General features: G+C 40.4%; 2 protein-coding genes and 1 long non-coding RNA gene across 4 annotated transcripts in view; 1 reads left to right on the forward strand and 2 right to left on the reverse strand.

The window, feature by feature from the left end:
• LOC309366542 overlaps positions 1-24,449 on the forward strand; it is a 107,126-nt gene extending 82,677 nt beyond the window's left edge. The window contains exon 4 of one of the 2 annotated variants that reach the window (XR_014166736.1): positions 23,503-24,449. This is a non-coding gene — a long non-coding RNA (uncharacterized lncRNA). Of the gene's footprint in view, positions 1-16,260; positions 16,393-23,502 lie in introns of those variants that run through there. The other variant, XR_014166737.1, reaches the window with a different exon arrangement.
• The window catches only part of UST (uronyl 2-sulfotransferase), a 128,178-nt gene that overhangs the window by 38,629 nt on the left and 63,012 nt on the right, over positions 1-26,537 (reverse strand). The window contains exon 5 of the mRNA XM_081905209.1: positions 14,928-15,081. Coding sequence (XP_081761335.1) covers positions 14,928-15,081 — 154 coding nt within the window. The remainder of the gene's footprint in view (positions 1-14,927; positions 15,082-26,537) is intronic.
• On the reverse strand, positions 18,428-21,604 carry LOC309366837 (uncharacterized protein). The gene is made up of 2 exons (XM_081905689.1): positions 19,040-21,604; positions 18,428-18,687 (listed from the first exon to the last, which is right to left on the reverse strand). Exon 1 carries the CDS (start codon positions 21,505-21,507, stop codon positions 20,269-20,271), a length of 1,239 nt encoding a protein of 412 aa, XP_081761815.1. The 5' UTR covers positions 21,508-21,604; the 3' UTR covers positions 18,428-18,687; positions 19,040-20,268.

Consider the following 26,537-nt stretch of genomic DNA (forward strand, 5'->3'; position numbering starts at 1 on the left):
CACCGCCATCCCGCTGTCTCCCGATGTGGTTTGGAGGCTGACGACGGGGAGACGCGTGCTTCTCCCCACCGCCAGCCCCGCAAGCTCCAGGGACAGCTGGGAGGCGCAGTGCGTCCTCCCGCTGTCCCCGGACCTGATCTGCAGGCGGGCAGCGGGGAGAAGAGCGCTTCTCCCCGCTGCCGGCCCCACAAGCGCCTGGGGGGGGAAAAATAATTTTTTCCCCCTTTATTTCCCCCCAAAAAAACTTGGTGCGTCCTATGGGCCGGTGCGTCCTATGGGGCGGAAAATACGGTATTTCTTTTCTCCCCTTTCCAGCCACACCTGCAATCCCAAAATCTGATATGGAGGATCTCTCCAAACTTTTGAAGCAGATTTGGGATGTACAGGCAGCTGCAGGGAGATGGAGAAGGAAAAGCACCGCTGTGTGAGCAGACAGCTGCTCATGCTACACTGAATCTCACTCATAATTTTAAGCTTAGCACGAGTATTGGAAATATCAGTTCCTTTACAAAATATTCAGCTACAAGTTATCTAACTACAGAAAGATTTGTCAAGTTATGCATCCCTTCAAAATGCAATGTTTTATAGTATACACTTATGCAGCTAGAGAGGCTGAAATCTGGAACTTGTCCAGTGAACATCTTTCCACCATACCCTCAAATTGGCTGTGAAGGTTCTGGGAGTAAACCTGTGGGGGGTGAGGAAGCCATTATTGTTTTTGAAATTTTCCCACATGCAAGTTAACAGTTCCTTCAGCTCATGAATATAGTCTTTAAAATGGACAAAATGAATATAGATAGTGGGTTAGTGATAATTTATCAAGAACCTGATTAAATTTCCAAAAGTGAGTAACAATGCATTTAGTCTCAGACCAGAAATTATACAGATGTATGTCAGAGGCACAGTTTGCTGCAACAAATCTTCTCAAGTTTGTTTTTTTCCTTTTAAATCTTTAACTGTTTCAAAATCAAATGTATAAATCTGGCACGGTCTTCACATTCATGTAACAATTCCAATAGCACACACTGTGCTGAACAAATTTGTGGAGGTATTCCAAAAATGAAGCATAAATATTCACAACCATATTTGAGGAATTATGTATTAGCAAATTAGAATACAATGGTACCTCGGGTTATAGACGCTTCAGGTTACAGACTCCACTAACCCAGAAATAGTACCTTGGGTTAAGAACTTTGCTTCAGGATGAGAACAGAAATTGTGTGGTGGCAACAGGAGGCCCCATTAGGTACCACTTTAATCTCAGGTTAAGAACAGTTTCAGGTTAAGAACGGACCTCTAGAACGAATTACCATAAGTTCTTAACCCGAGGTACCACTGTACTGTGTTTGTAAAATGTGTTAAGGATAAACCTTAAATGGAAAAAGTTTTAAATACCACTAATCTAATGGCTCCAACAATGCACACTTAAAAGCATATTACTCAACAGTGCATATTTGTGTAATCCTTACTACAGAACTAAAATAATTATATTGTTTTTAAAAGCATGAATCTTAATTTAATTGATTTCAGCTCGGATATGTTGTTGTTGAAGGAATGTTAGCAGGCTATTGACTACAAAACCTTATCCCCTTAAATGTTTGTCCCAGTATTTTGTCTGCTCAACCCTTTAAAGCCTAGGGGCTTCTCTCAGCTAATGAAAATCTACTTTATCTTCTGGCTTTGGTTAAGAAAACTAAGCTTTAAGAAGACCTGTTAAAATCTGTGTTTGCATAACATATTTTGAAAACTACTAAGAGGATTTTTAAAAAAGCTAAAAATTATAAGCCTTAAAGCAGAAAGGTTTATATAAGAGCATATTCAAGTATAAGCTATCACAATGTAGACTAAAATCATCTGCAATTGCATATTACTTCCCATGCTAACTGATGATATTCAGGCTGCCATCTAATAAACTGGAAGTATCACATGAATAATATAAATGCATGTGTACACCATCAGCATGGCAACTGAAGACAGAACTACAAATGGACATTTTTCTGGACCTTTTCTGCTTTTTCAAATGAAATAAGCTATTAAAGTTTCTATAAAATTTGTAAGTCAGAGGACGCATCTAGAAGTTCTTATAAATCATAATACAGGAAATAATAATATCTTGATATGCATGATTTCCTGGTCCAGTGCCTACAGATATTACAATGGATGTAAGCATACAAACCTGCACCACCCTTTCAGAGAAATGGATTTTGTTAAAACAGAAGAGCCAGCTTTAGGTACATCAAAAGATTTCAAATTAGATACCATTCCATTCCCTAAAAAGCTTGATGTTAGAACTGAAGATAAACAAGGGCAATCCTCTCTCTACATGTCTATTTAGAAGTATGGCCACCTCAGCTCAATATGAATTATTCAGAGGGAAGCAAGTATAGGATTGCAGCCTGATTCTTTTAGAGAGCCAGGGTTCTGATTTGTGGACCATAGCTTTCCCACTATATATAGTGTGTGTTTAACACCACCAATTTTAGTGCAGTTATAAGGAAATATCATGGAGAGAGCACATACGAAAATAACGTCTGAATCCTGACCCCATTTATATTAAGAGAAACAGTATTTGCATCTACAAATTTAAGTACTGTCCCTCCCAATAGAAATGCATCTGAAGTAATATATACAAAATGTGATATATAAAACAGTGTTCGAAACTCCCATTGTTCTAGGCACATTTTGCGACAGGGAATTTCATTAGAACGAGCAGTTTCTAAGCTCTGGGCGCAGTACTGCACCTAAGATTTCATATTAAAACCGCAGAGTGGAAGGAAAGGAGGACCTCTTTCTGCCTCCCCACTTCCAGCTACTCTCTGAAGACTGGAGAAGAGACCCTTTTAAGAATATTTGGGGGGTGGACAGGGGCAGGACTAGACTATGAGAAAAATGAACATAATATTTTAGCTGCAGTTCATTCATTTTTACTTTGTATTCTTGTTATAGAAAAGTGCACCTAGACAGTCCATTGTTGCACCCATAACCTCAATTTAAGCTGCCGTTTAGTTCCTAGTTTTCATATCTCAGTTTCTAACACTGATATAAAATGCTCACATACAGCATTTTTGTACGGTCCTTAATGCACCTGTATGGTTTGAAATAAAATCACACAAAGTTAAAAACAGTCGCAATACAGAAATGGCTAATAAAGAGCTGTAGTAGCTCTTACTTGTTCTTAGCCTTTTAAGCACTTAATCATGCATTTCCAGATACTAGCCAAATCTAGTTCATCATTATTAAACAATATAACCAAAGGCATCTCATTTTTTTCACCAAATATTTTGCCCTAGCTTTCCATTAGATTTAATTGGTTTTTCTACTTTCATATATATTCCCTAATGAAGATGAAGAGAGATGTCAACTGAAGTCATATCACAAGAGCTGCAGAGGAAGTGGTGAACTAAATGAATGGTTTTCAACTAGAAAACAAAACTAAAAAGAAGAAAATGAATTAAAAATATGAAAAAAATCAATGTGTGAGCCTAGTGAGGGGTGAACTCTCCTTCTAGAAGGGTTTCCCTTTCTAACATAACAGCTTGTGTCAACAGTGCTCATCATTGAAAGCCAAAGAAAATTTCCTTGCTCTAGTGAGAATCCTCAAAACCACTTGCCAAACTTCTAATACTCCCTCACCCCCAAAATGCTTATTTACATTACATTATTATTTACAAACAGAGCAAGCTGGTCGTCATACAGGAAACTAGACTTCTTCCATCCTGTCTGGCATGACCCCAGACCACCTTCTCTTCTCTGCATTTATGGCTAAATTTATCATTCATTTCCAGTCTAGACTTCTGAACCATCTTCCTCTAGATTTTTAAAGAAACCAAAGAGCTGATAGGAAAACAAACAAAGCTAAAAGGCAAAGCACATGACCCAAACAGACTTTGGAAAATTAAGACCCCATTAAAGTCTACATAGATATCTGAACAAACTATTATATTTTACACCATATTTCTGCTCATTAGGGCTCTCAATAATACAGTCACTTAGGTGTTTCTCTCTTCTGCTCATTTTAAAGTGGAGAGAGGAGTGTTGAATCCCATGATCTATAGGGAACCATTATCAAAATTAAGTTAAACAGATCTGAAGCCTGCTTGTCCAGCTACCTTATTTAGGAGTCACGATGGCTTGAGCAGAGTGGCACATCTGGAGGTTTCTTGACCAAGAAGGCACTATAAGACTGTAACAAAATTATCTGTGGAAATTACTCAAATAGCCCAGAGCATGAGTCAAAAATAGTTCTGCTTATAAGGGGAAGGGGCTGCTGGTACTATCCTGATATTTAGGAATACACTTGGAGGGAAAGGAAGGGAAGCTGGGGTGAAGATTCCTGTTGAATGCCTCCATTTAATATTTACAAACATACCTGTTAAAAATGAAATCAACAAACATACTCTTAGGTTACCTTCATCATCAACCATATATAAGATGAGGGACATCTGGCTTGCCAGCAGTACATGTAAAAACGATCTAGGGGTTTTAGTAGACGACAAGCTTAACATGAGTCAATAGTGTGATGGAGCAGCAAAAAAACCTAATGCTAGTCTTGGCTGCATCAACTGAAGTTTAAGGTCCAGATCAAAGGAAGTAATAGTACTGCTCTATTCTGCCTTGGTCAGACCAACCTAAGTTCTGGGCACCAAAATTTAAGGAGGGCATTGACAAGCTGGAACATGTGCAGAGGAGGACAACCAAGATGATCAAGAGTCTGGAAACCAAGTCTTATGAAGGACAGTTAGGGGAGTTGGGCATGTTTAGCCTGGATAAGAGGAGGTGGGAGGGGAGATATGATAGCCATCTTCAAATATTTCAAGGGCTGTCATATGGAAGATGGAGCAAGCTGGTTTTCTCCTGCTCCAGAAGGCAGGACCCAAACCAATAAATCAAGTTATGAGAAAGGGGATTCTGACAAAAAAATCAGGAAGAACTTTCTGAATGTAAGAGTTGTTTGACAGTGGAACAGACTCCCTCGGAAGCTGGTGGACTCTCCTTCCTTGGAGGTTTTTAAGCAGAGGTTGGATGCCCAACCTCTTGCATTGCAGGGGGCTGGACTAGATGACCCTTGGGGTCCCTTCCAACGCCACAATCCTCTGATTCTATGATATATAAAAATGCATTATTAAAACATTTTCCAGAGAAGTACATTATCAGATTGTTTAAATTTCCATTTTTTAATGTTAGTAGAACTTGATCTTGCTTATGAATGCAGGGGGGGTGGCTAAAGGAAACCATATGCTTAGCAGATGTGGTGCAAAACTTCATGCACAGGCTGCCAATGCTATTTGAGCCAAAGGTTTGCAGCCAATACTATTCCACCATGGGGCCCGTTGCAAGGAGATGTGCCAGTAATAATGCACTATGCCAGATTGTGTGGGTGTTTCAAGAAAGGGTAAGAGTCCACCAGAGACTACAATAAGGCCAACAGCATTATTTCAATGTCCACACAAGACTGCTGGGGTAACAAGCTACAGTTTCCAGTCCTTAACCCTATGCATGGCCACAGTTACTGCCAAGGGGAAAATGATTTAATCAAAAAACAACAAAAAAAAACCCCCAGAATCCTCTTACTCCTTTTTATCTTCCAGAAATTGGTAACATGATGAAGGATTCCAAGGAACAAGATTACTGTCACAGGAAGCAATGTGACTCATGAGTCAGGACTGGACAAAAAAATTGTTGCGAGCGTGTTGTGCTAGCTATGAAGTACATCATAAAATTGGATAGTAGCAAAGCCATGATAAATCTGTGATTGTCAGGAAAGAGGGAGGCCACTTTTACACATTAGTATAGTAAGGAGATGCACCTTTGCCTTTGTCCCCACTCGTCATGAGTTAAGCATGGACAGGGGTGAAACTAGGCTTTTTTTCACCCAGGTCAAAGACCCAGTTTGGCAACACCGCCATGTCCATTTGCGCACGCACACACACACAGCCTGGGAGCCTCAATGGCACCCCTCTGGAGGCTTCACCTGGGGCAAAAAAACTGTCTAGCCCCCACCCCCTGTAGCTATGGCTCTGAGCATGAATACTGAAGTGGGAAAGCCATTGTGCACAGAACTTTGTGAAATCAGGGTTCCAGGATCTAGTGAAAGTCTACAGAGAGGTATACCCATGCAGGCTTCCCTAGCTCAGTGGTCTATGCTAATGTATGTGCGCTGGTGTGTAGTCCTATGACAGAGGTGTGGTCATGCAGCCCATTTCTACCCCATGCCATAAGTAATGTGAGAGGGGGGCTGGAGTGTTGACTGAAAGGTGCTATTAGTCACGCTGATGGGCTCATTTCTCTGGGACGATTGCAGAGCATACCGCTGAAAGGGACTCAAGTGGAGGTTAACATTGGGTAGCTCTTCACTACAGGAAAGAGACTGCGGACACACCTTGGGATCATGTGCTCACAGTGTGCAAACCCTTCCTTCCTCAGAGCAAATACCAGCTTTAATCATAGTTAAGTGATACATCATAACTGAAAAGGCAGTAAACGTCCCAGGGTAGAAGTATAGCAATATAAGCCCCCTCTCCCTGCCTGCTTTAACAGCATAGAATGCCATAGGAGAAGCAGCCAGAAAAATGGATGGACGTTCTCTTAACTGGAGAAGAACACATTTTTAAAAGGGAAGCATACCAAGTTGCTAAGTTCATTTGCTGAACCAAGGAATTATGAGGCATATTTCTAACTCACAGCCAGACCTCAGTAATAAGCCTGCAAACTGTAGCTGTTCCCAAAGAACAAATATTGCCCCTTTGACAAATATTTTCACATAATCTGTCTTCTTCATGCAGTTGTAGTGCTGCATCCAAAGATCTTTGGCTACTGTACAGTTTTTGCTGCTGGGATGACTTTACTGAAATCACATTATTTAGTTGCTAATGCACATTTTCCCCAAACCAGCTAGCACCAGTATATGTAAGCATTTCAAGCAAACACCAGATACCGTGTCTGTGATGTGACCGGTTACAAGTGCCACAACTCACCCAGATTTATTGAGTGCATGTCCCTTCAGTTTCCAGAAGGCACAATTGATTGCAAAATCTTCATGCAACCTAGTGCATTCTGACTTGATTATGTCTTCCTTGGCTTAGCCTTTTAATCCATAGGCTTGAGAGACAATTTACCGCTATGAACCACACTCTGTTTTCAATGGATTTTTAATGCTATATAAACATTTATCTAGAAGACATGGAGCCCTCCCTTGAAGGACTTCACGATCTGCATTCAGATTGGTTTTCATTGTGCTGTACTTATTTGCTGTAAAAAATGCAAACTGCATTTTAAAATGCATAAAATTGCATCAATGCATTTTCAGTTCTAAATGTGTTTTTGTGTGTGTGCTGTATATTGATGCAAAACATTTTATTCCAGCTGGGTATCCATATCCATATCCACATTTTCCTTATTAGATCAGTTTATACTAGTTTGCCTTAACTTTAGGCCTTTAAGAAATTTAAATTCCTAATTTTAAAATGTCTCTGCCATTTATCATAGACTTAAGGACTATATTTTTGCATTTTTAATGCACTTGCTGTAGCAAGCAGTTTCTTGTGTACCTTCAGGCAGTTGTTCAAAGACTATGATCAATAATTTGCAAATTAGTCTCTTCTTCAAACACATCAGAAGAAGCAATGTTCTTCTGCCTTTGATTTTCTCTGATCAATGTTTTCAACAGAGATCTCTAAAGTGGTGCTCTATCATGAGTTCTTATTGACAACCTGCCAATACCTAGTTGAAAGTCATGCTGAAGCTGCCAATTTTCATGCTTCCAATGGGAAATTGAGAGATCAGCACGCTCTCCCTATAATGGCCAAATAAAATGGCATAAAGACTAATTTACAGTAAATCTCTTACTCTGTTGCCTTGAAGCTAGGTTTGAAATAAAAGATTCTATCCAGGGCTCACAACAAAGGAGCTCATGCCTGGGGAATTCTCCACCCTTCCTCCAAAGCTAGGCACATTTTCTGGAGCTAACCTACAATCAAAGGGCAGTGGAAAGTGGTCCTAGAACAGCGTGTTTCAGTAACTTGTCAATTAACCAACAACTTCACCAGCTTCCATGACAGCATCTCACCTGGAACATTTTAATGGGTGGAGCTAAAAGGTCCTTGCCCTTATTTTACAATAAGCAACAGCAAATTGTGTTACATGCAATCTGTAATTAGCTGACTTAGCCCATATTACCTTGAATCTGTTCAAATGAAGGGCAATAATTCATTGGGGAAGAGCATGGCATTTACACATAACCACAGCAGCCCATGCGATGGTACAATGCAGACTGCCAAATCACACTGGGAGAGAACCTGGTTTACTTTCCTATTTCTATTTGTACTTGTAATTTATATTTTCCAAACACTTGACTGTAGGTAACCTTTTTTTGTTAAATAAAAGCGAGGAAAGTCTTTTTCCATTTCTCTATTATTTTGGAATAGCAACAAGTTGTTTTATTAGTTTATCCTGCCAAAAGCTTCCATGGTATTTACATTCTACTATGAATAGTTACAATAAGTTTCCTTTATTTTAATATTTCTAGCAATATCAGAGTTCTCTGGGAGTGTTCATAAGCAAGTAGAGAGGGATGATCTGGTAGACACCAAATTCCATGGACTTGCAAAAGTTTGTCACAAAATCCCTCACTGCAGGTTCCCGAGTAAAGTTTGTAGTTGTTGGGAAAGAGACAGGTCCTCTTGTAGATCAGCATCTGGATAAAGAAGGAGTAGTAGAGAGCAGGAATGGCCAGTTATCACAATGAAGAGTTGTAAGAAGTGGGGTCCTGCAAGGACCTGTAGTGGTCATAAATGATCTGGAGTTAGGGATGGATCAGTGAGGCAGCCAAGTCTGCTGAAATCCAAATCACATATACTTCACATATACACTGTTGGCAGTGACTGACCAGGAGAGAGATCTTGGTATTATGATATATAAAGATATGAGCTATGATGGTGCTGTACTACCTCCACTGTCAGAGCCAGTATGTTTGTGAAGACCTGGGGAATTCCAGATGGATGGCTTCACATAGGCATCTGGTTGGCTACTATGAGAACAGGTTGCTTGAATTAAAAGGTCTGAGACGTTAAGAGCTCTTCTTGTGTTTTTATGGATAGCAGATTGATGGTGTTGACCCAGTGTATAATAACTGTGAGAAGGATGAATCCCATAGAGAACATGAGGAAAGGGGTAGAAATTTATGGTGCAAGCACATAAATTTCAGTTCCTGCATCTTGAAAAGGTTACTAGAAAGCTGGAAAACATGCAGAAAATGGCAACAAAAATGACCTAGGGGCAAAGGGCTGGTACTGACTTATAAAGCAGCCTGTTTTAATATCAGTAGCTGGGAGATAGAAAGGCAGACAGCACTTTAACTTTTCCCAATGTCAATTCAAGTAGCAAAGTTGTGCACACACCATGCAGCAGCTGCTTATACTGTATCTGGCTTTGGATAAAAGACTTGCTGGCTTTAAGTAAAGTCTTGATAAACACAGACATTCACCAAAACACTTAAAACAGCTTATCCAACATTTTGTACAAATTGCTGTTTTCTTTGGAGCAGACTCAAGGCATGAAGCTATATTTACACTAAGATTCCAAATGGTCAGTGGAATTTTCCACAAACATTTTTGATATTTCAAAGGCCAAAACCTTGGTACTTTGAGGCAGTAGCACATCACATTTGGTAACATAGTCACTGGTGAGAAGTTTAATCCTTTGTTTCTTACAGAGCACAGGGGGCAAGCATAAGGAGACAATGAACATTTTGATAGGTCAAAAAGCTAAAACACAGCTCTGAAGTTTAAGTTATACCTCAAGGGTGAAGTTAACAGCCCCCAAGAATTTCACTTATTAAATTTACATCTTCACATAGGTGCCAAGAGGTCCTTTTGGCTCTAACAAACCAAACAGTATCTACAACAACACAATAAATAATTGTTCTGTATTTTTTAAAAAATCAAGAATAAACCTTTCTTCCTAGCAGCCATGCTTACAGCTGTCATTTCCAGAAACTAAAAAGACCTGATCTAAACTACTTCCTGTGAATGTTTGAAATAGTTTTATTATCTACTACCAGTTTCCCATGAAATTTTCATGCTCTTATATTTTCATGCTCTTATATTGGTGGGCACGTACTCCAACCTGAGCAAGGAGAAGTTCTGAAACCTTGTGTTTTGCCTTCAGTTTTAAACTAGTGGCTACAAAGTTTCTTTTCCTTGCTGTTTTAAAGTAAGGTATGATTTTATAATTTAGTTGCATTTTGTTTGGTTGTAAATTTTCTATTATTTAAATCCTGTAAGCTATCCAGAGACCTGTCATTATAGGGTGGCTATAAACATTTGTGTGGAAGACATTACACAGCAAAGGGTGTTGTTACCACTAGAAAGTCCAGTTCTATGTTACTATGCTTCTCACTACTGAAGAATCGAGTGTTTGGAGCAAGGCTCCCCTGATGTTCTTAAGAATAGCAGGGTATGTTCGTTTCAGTAACATTGTTCACATATAAAAGACAATCAAAAGACCACATGGGTTTACCATCAAATATATGGGATGTTCTTCAACAAACATAAAGCTGTATGAAGCTGACATGCCAAGATCATCTAATCAAGTGGGTCCCAGATATATGGAGCAGAATATGGACAGAAACTAGCACAGCGTCTAGCATTAATACAGCATGACCTATTCACTTCCCCTGTCAAAAAGGGCAGGTTGCCATGTTTTGCACCAGCTGCAACCTTGAACAATCTTCAAGGGGAGTGTCACAAAACATGTAGCATAGTGGCAGCCTTCGTTTTCCTCATAGTTGGTTGAAACAACCAATTCACAACTGGATCCGCTTTAATATATCTTTTGCACTGCAAAGAACATTTGGTTGGAAATCACGACCATTGGGGCGGGGGGAAACCCACACCAAAAAAAAGCACACACATCTTTACCATTGAGAACAACTGACTTGTTGTAACACATTTTATTGGCAGCCAGCCAGTACTTTCCTCAAATACAAATAACAGTGTTCTTTGAGGAGGACAACTGTCAAGCAAAGACTGCCAAAAAGGACGATAATCCAAGAAAACGATTAGGCCTTTCTATACAAAACAGAAGAAACAGTAAGTGTTTATAATGAGAAAGCTTTCAGTTCACCCAACAATATTTTAGGCCACAGGGCTATCTTAAAGGTATTTAAATCCACTATGTTGTAACTGAACATAGTTCTGAAGTTACGCACAATAGGTAACCTCAAAGATTTTAAAACTAGCCTGGAAAGCCTAAATGCTACCTAGTTTTTCATTTTCAAGAGAACACTTGAGAGACAGCCAGCACTTGACTCCTACGTCACATGAAAGCAGAGCGCATGTAACACTTAGCAAAAGTCTTGAGGTACAAAGTGTACTAGAAACGTTTCACATTTTCTACAGTGATGTTCCCAAAGACTTTGGCATAAATACGCTTTTCCATACTCTTCTGTCTCCTGCACATATCAAAGAACATAAACACATGCAAACCGCACACATAATGGAAAGCTATTAATATGCTCTCAGAAAAAGCTCGCATTAAAATTCCCTGTCCCAACAGACTCTTTAAAATATATACTGTGACATTCAGAAATATTTACAATGAGTTTGTAATTATTAAGTAGATGGAACACAAGTTTAAAGGAATTGGTGTAACAGGCCTAACAGAATATCCAGTCAACTAATCTACATTTATTTACTGGCAAACAAGTGTTATACCAAATATAAACTATGATTGTTCATAAGATTCCTAGTTTATAATAGACAGAGGCGGAGGAGAGATGGAGAAACAACTGCTTTCGGACAAAGCAGAAATGGCAGCAATGCTCTAAGAAAATAGATGTTCTATCAGGCCCAAGACCCATCTAGACCAGCATCCTGTTCTCACATGGGCCATCCAGATGCCTGTGGGAGACTCACAAGAAGCATTAGAACAAACAGCACTCTGCCCTCCAGTGGTTTCCAGCAAGTGGCATTCAGAAGCATGACTAACTGTGGAGGCAGAGCACAGTTATCATGGCCACAGCTATCCTAGCTCTCTCCTCCATAAATTTGTCAATGCTATTTTGAAATTATGCAAGTTGGTGGCCATTACTGCTTCCTGTGGGAGTGAGTTCCAGAGTTTAACTATGTGTCGTGTGAATAAGTACTTTCTTTTATCTGTCCTTTATCTTCCAATGTTCACCTTTATGCTGAATGTCCAAGAGTTCTAGTAGACAATGAGACATTCAGTTCACTGAAGCCTGCTAATTTCATTAAGCTATAGGTTGTAAACATAAGCAATCATAAACATAATGGAACTCACTCCTGAGTAAATCTGTTTAGAATTGCATTGTAAATTTGTGGTATGTGGCCACAAAGGAGGATTCTTCTGTCAAAAGATTCTGTCATCTATCTATCTATCTATCTATCTATCTATCTATCTATCTATCTATCATCTATCTATCTAATGCACATACTGTAATGAATAACAAAAGGAATAAACTACAGAACTGCGGGCAAATGACTATTAATTTTCACTTTTACAAACTCAAGATGTATTTTTATTTAAATTAGATATTGATTTACTTCCCTTTTTATGTTCAAGACAGCTTATATCAAAAATACCACAAGCTAAAAACAAAACAAAAGCAACTAGAAAAGGCCAAACCACTAAAAACATTCAGCCACCAAAAAAATTCCATAGCCTCATCAAATCAGCATCCAAAAGCCATTTAAACCAGCAAGTCTTACAGTCTCAATGGAAATCTGGCGTAATTGCAACAAATGGTCTGCTTCCAGGTTACTTGAGAGAGCACCTTATCCTTTATATAACTAGTAGTTCACTGTGGTCTGCAAGAGATTTTCTTCTAAGGTTCAAAACTGATCACAAACTAACTCCACAGTAATACAGAGCAGAGCTTGTAGTGTGGCTGCCCCTGCTCTACGAAACAGTGTTTCTGCCATATGACATAGACATCCACTACCTGCATTTTCCAGAAAGAATGGAAGACATTTTGTTCTGGCAAGCTTTCCTGGCTGGAAGCACAGGTCTCTGTCACAGTTCCCTCCTTTTATTGTTTTTCAGTTCATTTGCTGTTATTTTCTATGCTGTTTCAATTTTTTTTATATTGCGTGCATCACCTTGAAACATATATGTGGAAGGCTACTGATTAATCATTATTATCTCCATTTCAACTGAACTGGAATGTTTTACACATAAGCATTTCATTTTTTTTTTAAAAAAACTCATTATAACATTTTATGCCTGTTATTAGATTTCTATCTAAATATTTGGAAATTTTGCAACATGCCAGCATTGAGGTAATTTTCTTTTCCAATAAATTATGTGCATTTCCTGGGCCAAAGTAAGCATATAGTGCAAGGGGCAGAGTAGCCTAAACATCATCATTAAGGGGTTCCTAGAAATGGTCCCTCATTGTAACCACATAATCCTGCGAAGTAGGTTGGGAAGAGAGATAGTAGCCAGCCCAAGGTGACTCTGGCTGAGTAGGGATTGGAGTGTGTGTCTCCTTGCTTCAACTCCCATATTCTAAGAATGGTTTGACTATACAGTGGTACCTCGGGTTACAGATGCTTCAGGTTACAGACTCCACTAACCCAGAAATAGTACCTTGGGTTAAGAACTTTGCTTCAGGGTGAGAACAGAAATCGCGCAGCAGTGGGAGGCCCCATTAGCTAAAGTGGTACCTCAGGTTAAGAACAGTTTCAGGTTAAGAATGGACCTCCAGAATGAATTAAGCTCTTAACCCAAGGTAGCACTGTATGTCCAGTTACTATATGTCCTTAGCTGATTTATGGTATAGTAATGCAGACCCAGTACCACTATGTGTTATTTTAGAAACCACTTGATACTCCATATTCAAAATCTACTAAAACAGAGATTGGGATGGGTCAGAGAAATCAAGAATGTTAAACCACAACTACCCAAATGCTTCTGAACAACTTTGTCTCATTTTAAATGCCAGGGTTAACTAATTCATTTCTGACTTAACACATCTACAGTGGTACCTCTGGTTACCTACAGTTGAACGCTCTGGTTACGAGCTCCGCTAACCCAGAAGTAGCTGCTCCTGGTTGCAAACTTTGCCCCAGGATGCGAATGGAAAGCTCGTGCTAGGGGCACATGTGCGCGCAGCAGGAGACTCCATTAGCGAAAGCGCGCCTCAGGTTAAGAACGGTTTTGTGTTAAGAACGGACCTCCAGAACGAATTAAGTTCGTAACCAGAAGTATCACTGCATTTGTATTTACAGTGGTACCTCAGGTTACAGACGCTTCAGGTTACAGATGCTTCAGGTTACAGACTCCGCTAACTCAGAAATAGTACCTCGGGTTAAGAACTTTGCTTCAGGATAAGAACAGAAATTGTGCGGTGGTGGTGCAGCGGCAGCGGGAGGCTGCATTAGCTAAAGTGGTGCTTCAGGTTAAGAACAGTTTCAGGTTAAGAACGGACCTTCGGAACAAATTACGTTCTTAACCCGACGTACCACTGTATTTTGAATGCTTTTATCCAGCTTTATAGCCTGAGTTGCTCTCAAAGATTATAAAAATAAAAATCACACCTAAATCTAGTACAGGGACATAAATTATATGGTGTTCACAGGGAAACAGGATTATTCAGGCAGCATTTTGCATCCTGCTCTTCCAGGCAACTCCTATCAAAGTCTGCTGGCACAAAGGATCTCGTTCAGCAGTCTGGCCTTTCTGGTAGATGCCAGGCAAGAGCTTTCACCAAGGGCCTCTGAGAAGGTAGTGGGGCAGAGCCACTTAGCAACAAAATGTGATCAAAACATAAACATAAAATGTAACATCCAGCTCTAGGTAAGAGAATGTGGAAGTACAATATATCTGCAGATAGTCTGAAATCTGGCAGAAGCAAAGCTATGAAGTTCAATAGATTGACTTTATGAAAGACTTAAGAATTCAGAACTTACTAAGTATCTCTCTTCTTGTCTCATGCTTGGGGTGCGGATCATGTGGTTCTGCTCCCCTCTCCAATCTCCAAAGCGGCGGAAAAAGTAGTTGGATAAAAAACGGTTGATGGGATCTCTAATAATATTGATGTATACTGGTTGGTCTCCTCCAAACCTGGACAACAGAAACAAAGAAAAATCAAATCACAGACAGCCATGTCAAAAAATGTAAAACTTCAGTATCTGAGGAGGTTTTTTTTTTTTTAAAATGAAAATTACAACTACAATATTCTTTCTGAAGCCACAAGTATAAGGCTTTTCTGTCCCCTAAAGCATGGGTTAAATACTACACATTAGAAAAAGCATACTGTAATCTGGCATCTTAGTATTAGAAAAGCACACTGTAATCAACAAAATTTATTTTACTGAAGCTTACTAGGGAATCTGATCTTACTGATGATAAATCACATGGTTGTCAGTTTGACTTTAATCAAGTTTCTGTGTACCTCATATTATATAGCAGTATTCAAAGGCACTATTTATTTTATTTTTAAAACTGTACATCAAAGAAAGTGTTTACTGTATATTCTGCTTTTATGTAGGACTCCCAGTGGTTCTGATAGTCAGGTCCATCCACATCTACTTAGTTTCAATAATAATACTGTGTCTGGCATTCCTAGACCATCCACCAGGCTTGTAGTGACAATAGTTAAAATCACAAGTGTGTTTCATTGAAAAATGGGAGGGGGGATGTTAATGCTTGTGCTTTCAAAGAAAGTATTTTCCTTATCCTTTTGTGTGTTGGAAGAATAAATGTACTTTTCAATGAACCGGTTCTAGTTGAAGAGAATCATTGAATTGTTAGCACAAAGAATTGTCAGCATTCCTCCTCCTAAAAAACAGCAGCCCATTTGCATCAAGATAAAATATAAGGAAATGGCTAAGAACGAGAGCAATATTGAAATCCCAAGACCTGAGACATCCTGCAGAATATGACAATAAAATCTCAAACTGCTGAAAATCTCAAGTTCAATATCACACTTAAGCCAGGACAGCGACAGTCTGAAAATATAACACCAATTCTGGCACAACTGCACTGGCTACCAATTGGTTCCCAAGCTCAATGCAAAGTGCTGGTTTTGACTTTAGTGTCATCTGTACTAAAAGGATAATGCTGCAATCTAGGGCTATCATATTACAAGATCAACCTTGGTTTCTCCATTCCCAGTTATGGAGTAGAAACACTTCCCTGTGAGCATACAAGACTTTCCCACCCCACACCCAGCCCTGGGAACCCCACAGATGCATAGGACACCATTCAATTTAATTTTCACATCTGTTTTCTGTCCACCAGGAGCACTCCATACTGTTATTCCATCACAACAATGTCACGAGGAAAGTTAGCTGGAGAGCCATGACTTCCCCAGTACAGGAAGCATCATATATGTTATGCCTATGGCTATCATGCGTTTAAACCAGCCAACCAGGTTTGGACCATAGCTTAGTCGTTCCATAGCTAGAGATGGGAAGAAGGAACATGGATTTGCTCTACAATTCCTTGTTTTGTTTTCCTAGGCCTGCTGCTGCTATGCCCAGTTTTTCTCTTCTCGCACTTTTTCAGCCAAGCTCACCGCTTCCAAGCTGAGTCACATACTTGCTTCTCCACTAAAGCAGTCTGTGTAGCAAAGAGGTATAGACCTTGTGTCCACATAATTCAGCACCTTGGCAGGGCTTTACAAGTAATGATGCCTGCTCTCGGTGTGCAAACCACTATTTTAAGTTTTCCACCATGTTCCAGAGCAACTCCCTGCTGGTGATATTGTGGGAAGCTTATGATGGCAGCTTTGTAGCTACTTGCAGCTGCTACTACTAGGCATGCTTACTAACTGATGTAGGAAAGGGCTCACCAGAGGGCACTTTCCCATGGGAATCCTCAAACCTAGATCCAAGAAGAGTGATCCCTATCTATAGAAGATTTCCATACAAACCTGCAGCACCCTGTGGCCTTCAATGAAGCTTATTCCAAATTTATGTGCTGCATTTGCAGTTAACTTAGAACCATGTAGTAGCACACTCTTAAATGCAATGGTAGCAATATGTGTGGTTTTTTTTTAAAAAAGAGTACTGATCACTAGTTAATCTGCTTTACTTCAAACAGCGAAACTCTATTTTAAGAAGGCTGGAGCATTAGTTAAACATTGCACAGGTGTGACAAGTTATCTTTGGAAAGAAAGTCTTCAGTGCAACCCAAGAGGTCATATTTATTTGAATGGAAGCACTGTTAAAATTTAGCCACAATATCCAAATTACAGTACCAATTAAATGAGTGAAAAGTAACACAGTGCTGGTTTGCTTGTATTTTCCACAAAGGGCGACTCCTTTACCGACTAAGTAAAGTGTTTTTTCTTGTAGTGAAATTTAAAAAAAACTTGTGGGAACTAACTAAGCCAATGTATGTACATTTTGTATGCAAGACCAAGAACTGAAGTTAAGCAAAAACAACTTAACTTAGTTTTTGTGTCCTTAAGATAAAACAATTTGCACTCTAATTTGTCTATTGGGTTATGCTTTAAATGATTTTGATGTAAACTGTATGTTTACCTGTACAAAACCACAAAAATGAAAAAACACACACCCATATGTGGCCAAATGCACTAGTTTGGCTCCCCTCTCCTCCTTTTGTATACTACAAGAGTAGGTTCAAAGCATCCACTTTCATATGCAGGCTACAGTTTCCTATGACATATGGACTGTAGGTGCTATGGTATTTTAAAATTATCCTTAGTGATCACAAGTCAGGATCAAACTGCTTCTTCAGATCTTGGTTGTTTTTACTAACTGTAGTTTAAACAAACTATAATTTGTCGAGTTGCAGCTCGGCATTCAAGGAAAAATCAGTCTCACACCATAATAGGTTCCGAAATATGGCTGCTCCTAGGGCTAATGCAGCACAGCTTTTTATTGTGTGAAATCAGAAAGATACAAAGTACAAGCCAAGCAATTTGTTCTAGCAAGCAGATAAGAACCTTCGCACTAGACCATGCGAGCATCAGGCCATGCCACGTTAGCCAATCATATAGGACATCACGAGCTGTCCACGCGCTGTTCATGTTCCAAGGATGCTTCTAGCTATGAAATCACCCTATAACAATAAGAACTTTGCTCATGCTCTCATGTACAAGCAATCATTTTCCCACATATCCCCTTTTCTTGTTTATATTATTAGAGGAAAAGAGGGACCATTAGTCCAAATCGTACACTTCCTTGCCGAAGCGTCTACACCTTGCAACATAAATTCCTCTTGTAACCCCTGTGGTGGGCCGTGGTCGGTACCACCATGCAGTGCATTGGGAAATCAAAGAGGGTATGCATTGAATGCAACAACACACCATAATAAAACCAACAATACATGCAATTACAATCAATAATACTTTTCTTAACCACACTCCATTGGGTAACCAAGAAGACAACCACTCCCATGGATCAAAACCTTCAGGTGGATTTAAAGGATTATGGGCTATCATTTGTTCCATATGATTAATAGTAGCAGAGATATTGGTCGATTGATCAGTTATATACATGCAGCAATGAGAATAAATTAAGGCACAAATTCCACCTTTAGAAGCAAGGATCACATCTAAAGCATAATGATGTTGAAGAACTACATTTCTTATTTCTGATATTTCTTTGTTAATCATTTTTAAAGCCAAAATGGTGGAATTAAACAAATTTTCTGTCCAGTTTGCCAATTTATGCAAATCACGGTAATTCATGGCTGCACCTAAAGAAGGCAGAAGGGACCTAGAGATGGCCGTCCCTGTATATTGAGAAATAGGTGATAGTACTTCCCTTTTGTTACGCAAACGGACCGCTGGGAGCTTATCTATTTTATATACCAAGGGTACTACTATACCTAACGTGCAGGTACCAGAAAAGGCAGAGGGGATTTCTTTGTAGGCACGTGTGCCACAAAGTAACCATAAATCAGATTGAAGCAAACATGCAGTTCTGCTGCTCTTTCTCATCCATTCGAACCAAACATAAAAGTCTCTACACGCAGCTTGTTGTTCATAGGTCATGTAAGTTGTGACATTATTAATTAAAACCTTTGGTCTGCCACTCATGGTTGTAACATTAAGAAAACAAGAAGATCCATTAATGTATTCATGTGTCCAATTACAATATGGATAATGACCTAAAAATTTTTTGCTATTGTGATTAAAATGAAAACAATAAGGAGCTAATTCTACAAGCGATAGAGATACAGGAGGTAAACTTATGCGATTGTCCTTCATATTATTGCTAATCTTATATGAAGCATTTATAGGAATACCATGTAATAAAATGCCAGATCTTTTTGATTGAGGAGGGATATGCATACACATCCAACAATCAGAAAGGTTAAGCATAGAAGCAAAATGATTAATGTCTCTAACGTAAGTATTGTTAGTCCAAATCTGATGATAAAGTTCAGGCCTCCTGGCCTTCTGCAAAAAAGCAGCACGACGAAAGCGGCGTTTTACAAAGTTCACGGAGAGGCTCCATCCGTGTGAAGTGGAATTGTGGGGCCACTCAGGACGATGCCATATTGGTTGCTCGGGGGGGCAATAAGGGTGAGAATGGTGAATTATTCCAATAGCTGTTTCCGAGCAACCTGCGTGATATTTCGTGGCTCGATTATTGGCATGCAAAAACCACAAACCAGGAGAAGCCACACAGCCATTTCTGCAGATACAGGAGCCCATTTGCTGTAAATAGGCCTCATGTACTGCTCCGTGCATTGCGGAGCCAAAAATCCAAACCCAACGAAACGTGGTGACACAGATGGGATGGTCGCTATTGGGGGGCAAAACCCAAGCGATGCCGGTCTGACGAGGGCATCCTTCAAAGCCAGGTTCATTTCTCAGACAAGAGGCGGCAAAACTGTAACGATAAGTGGTAGAAACGGTGGCTTCCCAGGGGGAAGGGGGGCCAACGCGATAGGGTTGAAGATGGCCTTTCAACGTGCCAGGAAACACTGGAACCGCTGTGGAAGGTGACGTAATCCAGGGCACATCAATATGGCGATGTCTCCAACTGCAATGTGGGTTGAGGTCAGGTGAGAGGTCATCACCGGCAAACAGCGTAAAATACGGTTTCAAGGTGCTGGTGTCTCCTTGGGCGAAGACGAGGCAACAGAAGAGCGCCAAAGTCGAACGCAAGAAATCAAAGAAGTTGGACCCTTCCACTGTGGATCTGGAAGCAACCTGTATGACACTAAAGGACGCTGCAATATTTCTTCCTTCCAGAAATGAAGTTCAGCAGGCGTAAAATTCCTGTTGCCAAATAACCAGGGTGACCAATATGTGATCTAAGATGTGCTTCAGAAAATTGACAAGTCCTGGCCTGTATCAAAGATGAGGCGCTTTGTGCTGGAGTGACATTGCTGTGCGGTAGATCTGCACTGCGCACGAAAATGGTCCACTTTGCCACATCCAAAGCAGGTTTTATCCTTTGCAGGATTCTGGGACATGGTGGAGGACAGAGCCGTGGCTAGCAGGCAAGCTTTATACGTCTCAGTCCCCACTGACTGGCAGGCTTTAAGCACATTTGCAATGGCTATATTTGGCGTTGTCATCAAAGGGCGCAGCGCTTGCTTACAGTCCTCATTTGCATTATCAAACGCAAGCTGGTGTACGATCACTTCTTGGGCTGCTACGTCTTGAACTTGCTGCTTAAGAGTGTTATTCAAGCGATTGACAAATTGTCCATAAGGCTCTGTAGGGCCCTGTCTGATGCTGCTACCGCGCTCATTCTTGTCATCAGGAACAGAGGACAAAGCTTCTTGGGCAGCAGCGATGGTGGCTGCCCAATACATAGGATCAAGGGCCAACTGTTGGGCAATAGTAAGAAAATTGCCTCCTCCCGTCAGCCCATCAAGAACATCAGTTTGGTTCAGCATGATGGGGGCTGGGGGTGCAGGGCCATTGTCCTTGACAGAAGAATACAGTTCCTTTATGAATCTCAAATCAAACTGTTCGTGCCGGGCTGGGCCTCCCCCCGGGGGGGCAGGAGCAATCACAGGAAAAAGATTAGGAGTTGTAGAATCAAAAGCTAGCAACGGAGCAGCGGCGCGAAGAGATTCTTGAAGTGGGGTGGAAGCGGTGCCAGATGCCTTGGGCGGAGGAGGTGGAGGAGCGGGGGGTGCTGCAGAATTTGAAGAATGCAGGGGAGTGACAGGAGGAGCCGAAGGGAAAATGTCCGGCGGTTTAGGAGGTAGGTTTGAGGCAGGCAAAGCGGGAGCTGGGAGGGCGGGCGAAGAAGCTGTTGCGGCAGCCAGAAGAATGTTTGAAGGAGTTAAGCACGACATAGCTTTGTAGACGTTACACCAGGCATGCAAAACCTTGACATCAATCTGAGGATGATTTTGAAAGAAGTGTCCAATTTTTTTCCAATCGTCTAACTCCAAATTTCCGTCCTGGGGGAACCAGGGGCAGTGGGTGTCCAGGGCTTTTATAAGGGACTTAAGGTCAGCTTTCCGAACAGCAAGGTTGTTACTGGCCAAAAGGAATTTAAGGTCTTTAAAAAATTTTTTCTGTGGTGCAGAGAGAGATTTTCCCATGATTGCAAGAGTTGCAAAAAAGAGCAGGGAGCACTTACCGAGGGATCCTTAGGAGGATGAGGGAGGCGCCTTTTGCCCTGTCCGGGCGGAGATAAGTGCTGATCCAGAATCACATTCACACGGGAGCTCTCACCGGGGATCCACTACGTGGATGAACGACGCGTCTGTAGCCCTGCCGGGCGAGGTGAGGCTGAACGTTGTAAAACAGCATGAAGTCCGAAAGAAATCACACGGGAGCACTCACCAGGGATCCACAACGTGGATGAACGACGTGTTGGTGAGTGCTGAACAATGAAAAACAACGTGAAGTCCGAAGGCAGTCACACGGGGCACCAATTGTCGAGTTGCAGCTCGGCATTCAAGGAAAAATCAGTCTCACACCATAATAGGTTCCGAAATATGGCTGCTCCTAGGGCTAATGCAGCACAGCTTTTTATTGTGTGAAATCAGAAAGATACAAAGTACAAGCCAAGCAATTTGTTCTAGCAAGCAGATAAGAACCTTCGCACTAGACCATGCGAGCATCAGGCCATGCCACGTTAGCCAATCATATAGGACATCACGAGCTGTCCACGCGCTGTTCATGTTCCAAGGATGCTTCTAGCTATGAAATCACCCTATAACAATAAGAACTTTGCTCATGCTCTCATGTACAAGCAATCATTTTCCCACAATAATTCTTGAGTTTGATAATCTCAGGATACTACAGTGAGTTTAAAATGGAAATAAAATGCTTTCCATCTCTGTTCACATAGCAGAAAACAATGGTTTTCCCCTGTGCCTGAACCCAGCCCACTATACTTAGTGATTTTTTAAAAGGATGATCAGAACCGGTTTTTTTGGCTTTGTTTTACCAATAATTAAAAATGTTAACATGCTTACTAGAAAATGCCCTGTAGACTGAATTAAATTGAACCATGAGAGGTAACTGAACTAATTGATGTGAAAGTGCTCTTCTTCCTGCCTTCTTGAAGTCAATTGCTGCAATAAACTGAGTTGATTAACTTAGCAGAAAAATCTAATGAAGGTAATCCTACAATTTTACAACACTAGCAATATACAAGATGTGCTTTATAGTGCTAAACCTCTATTTTTGGCAAAGTACCACATCTCCCAACCCAACAGAACCAAAGGGGTAGAAGAATTCGCCTGTAGTGTTATGCCAAGGACACACCCCAGAGGATTCTATTTCTACATTCCAGAAGATTAAGTAATTCTTCTGAGCAGAACAACACAGCATATTTATTTTAAGACTGACATTTGACATGAACTAAAGTAGGGTATCTTGGTTAATATAATTTTATTTTATTTCATGTCAATGGTACTGATAACACCCCAATGATTGCACTTATTGGTTGGACTAAGCTATCATGAAGTAACATAGTAAATGTCCACTTTGCTTACATCAAACTAAGAGCCTTCGTACTGACTCCTGCAGTATCCATATTTCCAGAATAGAGCCTTCCCTCAGTGAGGGGCAGAGTTCCATGGTAGAGCTTATCCTCTGAATGCAGAAGGGGCATGAATTAAAAACCCCAACATCTTCAATGAAACTGATATCAGGAATAGGACACAGATACACCTCTGCTGAAAACTTTGGAAAGCTGCTGCCAGTGAGGATGGACAGTGCTGGACTGGGTGGACAAATGGACTAATTCAGCATGAAGCATTCCTCATTCTTCCTGTTTGAGGCCCTTCCTGAAGGTTCACTTGAGGACTGTTTCACTCCAGATGTGGCTACCCATGCAGGTCTTCAGTAGAGGGCATTGTTTTGGTGCCCCTACTATGAAAAGTGAGGGCAGTGGCTACAAAGGTGAGAGGGCTTCTCAGTGGTGAAGTTCTATTTGTGGAATGCTCTCAACTGAGAGGCTGACCTAGCACCAAGTTTTAAAATATGAATTCATTTCTCTTGAAGTTTTTTTACGTTGCTTCGAGATCCTCTGCTGTTAGTTCTCATGTTAATTTAACAACGCTGCTACATTTCTCTATTTTTAGTTACCTGATCGTCTTTGAGTGGCCTGACCCAAAGTTGTGTTCCTGAAAAGCTCAAAGTCCGGCTTCTTTTCAATTCATTCATATGCTCAGATTCCCCAATTCCACCTAAACATTTCTCCCTTCTCTCCATATCCTTATGCATTATTGTTAATTTTTATTGTTTACACTTCTATCCTGTTTTGGTCCTGTCAGGGCTTAGCCACACTTCCTCTTGCCCCCCCCCAGGGAAAGCCGCTCTTTAGCATTCAATTAGAGCAAATGCCAATTCTGGTTTTCCCCAAATGGATTGCCATTTGTTTCTTTTTTTCTCTCTAAAGAGCAAGTTTTCCCTTGGAAAGGAATGGGTCAAGGGGAAAATCGCTCAGATCTATGCCTAGAAAGTGTGGTTCAAGTGGCAAACCGTTTGGACCCTTGCTTTCTAGGCATGGCACAAGTGGAAGAGTATATGATCCTAAGTCACCCTCTTCAGTTGCTCCTTCTACCTATCACAGGCACTATAAATATTGTTGTCCCCCTGCAGCAAAATAGGCTTCAGCGTGATCATTATGCATTCAAATGTACACATGCTGGGTGTTTTTTCACCCAAGCATTAGTGCTCGATAAAATTAAAGCATTTATTATGTTTGAAAGTTCTCACTTCTTGCAATCCAAGAACCTCTAGGCTCTCTGAAGTAATTTGAAGAACATAATTGATTTAGGATACACATATGTAGTTACATCAATCATCTCTACACACCATAAAAAATGGGATAATTTAGTTCAAAGTCTCTATCCCCAAAGCACTGCTTAAAGTATGACTCCAAAATTTGGAACAGGGGAAATAGAGGTTCCCATATTAGTATATGCTGCTTATTCCCCTCTTAAATTCAAAACACCTAGTGTTAAAAAAAAGAAAAGCCAAAATGGTAGGCCTTCTACCCCATCTATATGCTGTGTTGTAACCTAATGTGGCTCAAATGATGTCAAGTTCAAAACTGAGGCAAATTTTAAAAAGTCCTTTTTGTCTGCTGAACTAAGTAAGGGGATGAGGAAGCTTGCCCAAATCTTTGGTAAATGCAAAACTCAGCTCATGGTGGAAAGAACTACTGCAGCACAATGCAATACTGGCTGCAGTAGAGTCAGTGGCAAGCCTCCCATTGGCATAAAGGAGATTCGAATTTCATCGACAGTGAGCAATGAGCCCAGGAGTTCTAAACATCTTTCCAGAGCATACATCATTTCATCATGACACATTCAGATTGTATTGTAGGCACCTCCACCCTTCTCCTATTTACATTTACATAACATGGTAACTAAAGCAATTGCCTAAGCTAAAAAGTATTTATTGTATTCCCCTCCCCCCAAAGGCCAAACAACGTTTAAGACATTTAAACAGCTGGGGGAAGTTGAGAGCTAGAATCTTTCTTTCTAAAGCTTAGGGCACATAAGCCGTACCTCAACTGCACATACCCTGACATTTCAATTGATGGTTTAGTCAGGTACAGGCCCATTGCCAAGGAAATGAATCATGGGAAGGTTAAATGCCTTACTTATGAATTTCTTTTCCCTTCCCATAATTTCTCTACTCCATAGTTTGAATTTTGCTCCTTTGAGGACAAGCGTCTCTTAGTGCCTATTTGTTGAAGGGTTAACTTTCCTTTCAGTTTAAAAATGGCAAACATTTTTAAAATTATTGTTCTTGTTATTGTTGTTTAACAATGCAAAACCATCTTTATTAGGCTAACTAGCAAATGTGTGGCCTCTCAATTGCTGCATAGAATTCTTCCTCAGGCAAAATGGAAAGTGTCAGTTTATAGAATGCAGGGCTGATTAAAAGGTCAGAAATTTTTATTCATCTGAGCTATATAGCTGCTTAATTGGGGTGGGGGGATAATCAGGGTGGGGGAGTGTGCTTCAAATAAGTAATTGAATGTGAGCTATAAATTATTATAATGACCCAATGTTCCACTGCAGCAAACTGAAATGTGGAATTTTAAACATTATACTTCCCATCTATGTAGCTCTCTCACATAAGAACTCAGACCGCATTACTGCCATTCCTCTGTGCGTCCACTGCATAAGTGTAGTATCATTGTGGTGTCAGGTTCTACCTACAATCTTACATATCAACTAAACACCCATAGTACTGTAGTTCCCTGCACATAAAGCTATAAGCTCAGGGGTGCTGCTCAGATGATCAACAAGTACACTGAGACTGTAAAAATATTTAGGCTGCCTAATTTATTCCGTTCTCTAACTTCCAGTATTTAAGAAAATATATTCTGTTAAAGCTAGGAATATAACTTTTACACACTCATGCTTGGGTGGCAGTGCTATACTTCCACCCAGCTCACCCTAGCCCTCTAAAACAGCTACACAAAAAGCCACACAACAGTGATATAGACACTGGAACCAGATCCTGTGTTTGACCCAAATACCACCTCTGGCAGTACCATTACAGAACCTCGTCTTATTATCCACAACATCAGGGGTTCTCTCACTTGCTCATATTTCACTGCAATATGTACCATCATCTTCTAATAGTGTCTTTCTCCATAAGGCAAACAATAGCAGTATCTAAGCAATAAGAATAAATGGACAAAAATATGACATCCGAAATGGCAATGAAGCCAGTGAGGGGACACACCAACCTTCCAAGATACAAGACAGACCTTATGGTGACTACCCTTAAACAAAGGAACTTCAGGAGGAGACTAAAGCGTGAAACAGTTGAATTGCAATACACCAAGAGGTTTAGGGCTATATTTCAGAGTAAATTAACACAATGGATTTTTACCACACTATATGCGATCACTGGTGTCCCCATGTCAGGGTGTTTGTATTATCAACTACTGATTTTGTATGCATATGAAACTAATGAGTTTCATTTCCTTCTGATCTGATTGTTTATACACTTCCTCCCCCTTCCCTGTGAAAAAACCCTACAAATGTAACTGCAGTTCAAGACAACATGCATCTGATTAAGCATTCTGTAGTCAATGAAAGTTTATTTGCTTAGTCCTGGGTACCACAGGACCTGTTTTTGCCAGAAGACA

The sequence above is a fragment of the Podarcis melisellensis genome (assembly GCF_964234715.1).
Source record: "Podarcis melisellensis genome assembly, chromosome: 3".
Taxonomy (NCBI): domain Eukaryota; kingdom Metazoa; phylum Chordata; class Lepidosauria; order Squamata; family Lacertidae; genus Podarcis; species Podarcis melisellensis.

What these genes read in the sequence shown, in the direction of transcription:
- LOC309366837 (XM_081905689.1), bottom strand. Translation starts at nt 21,507, where the DNA reads ATGGGAAAATCTCTCTCTGCACCACAGAAAAAATTTTTTAAAGACCTT.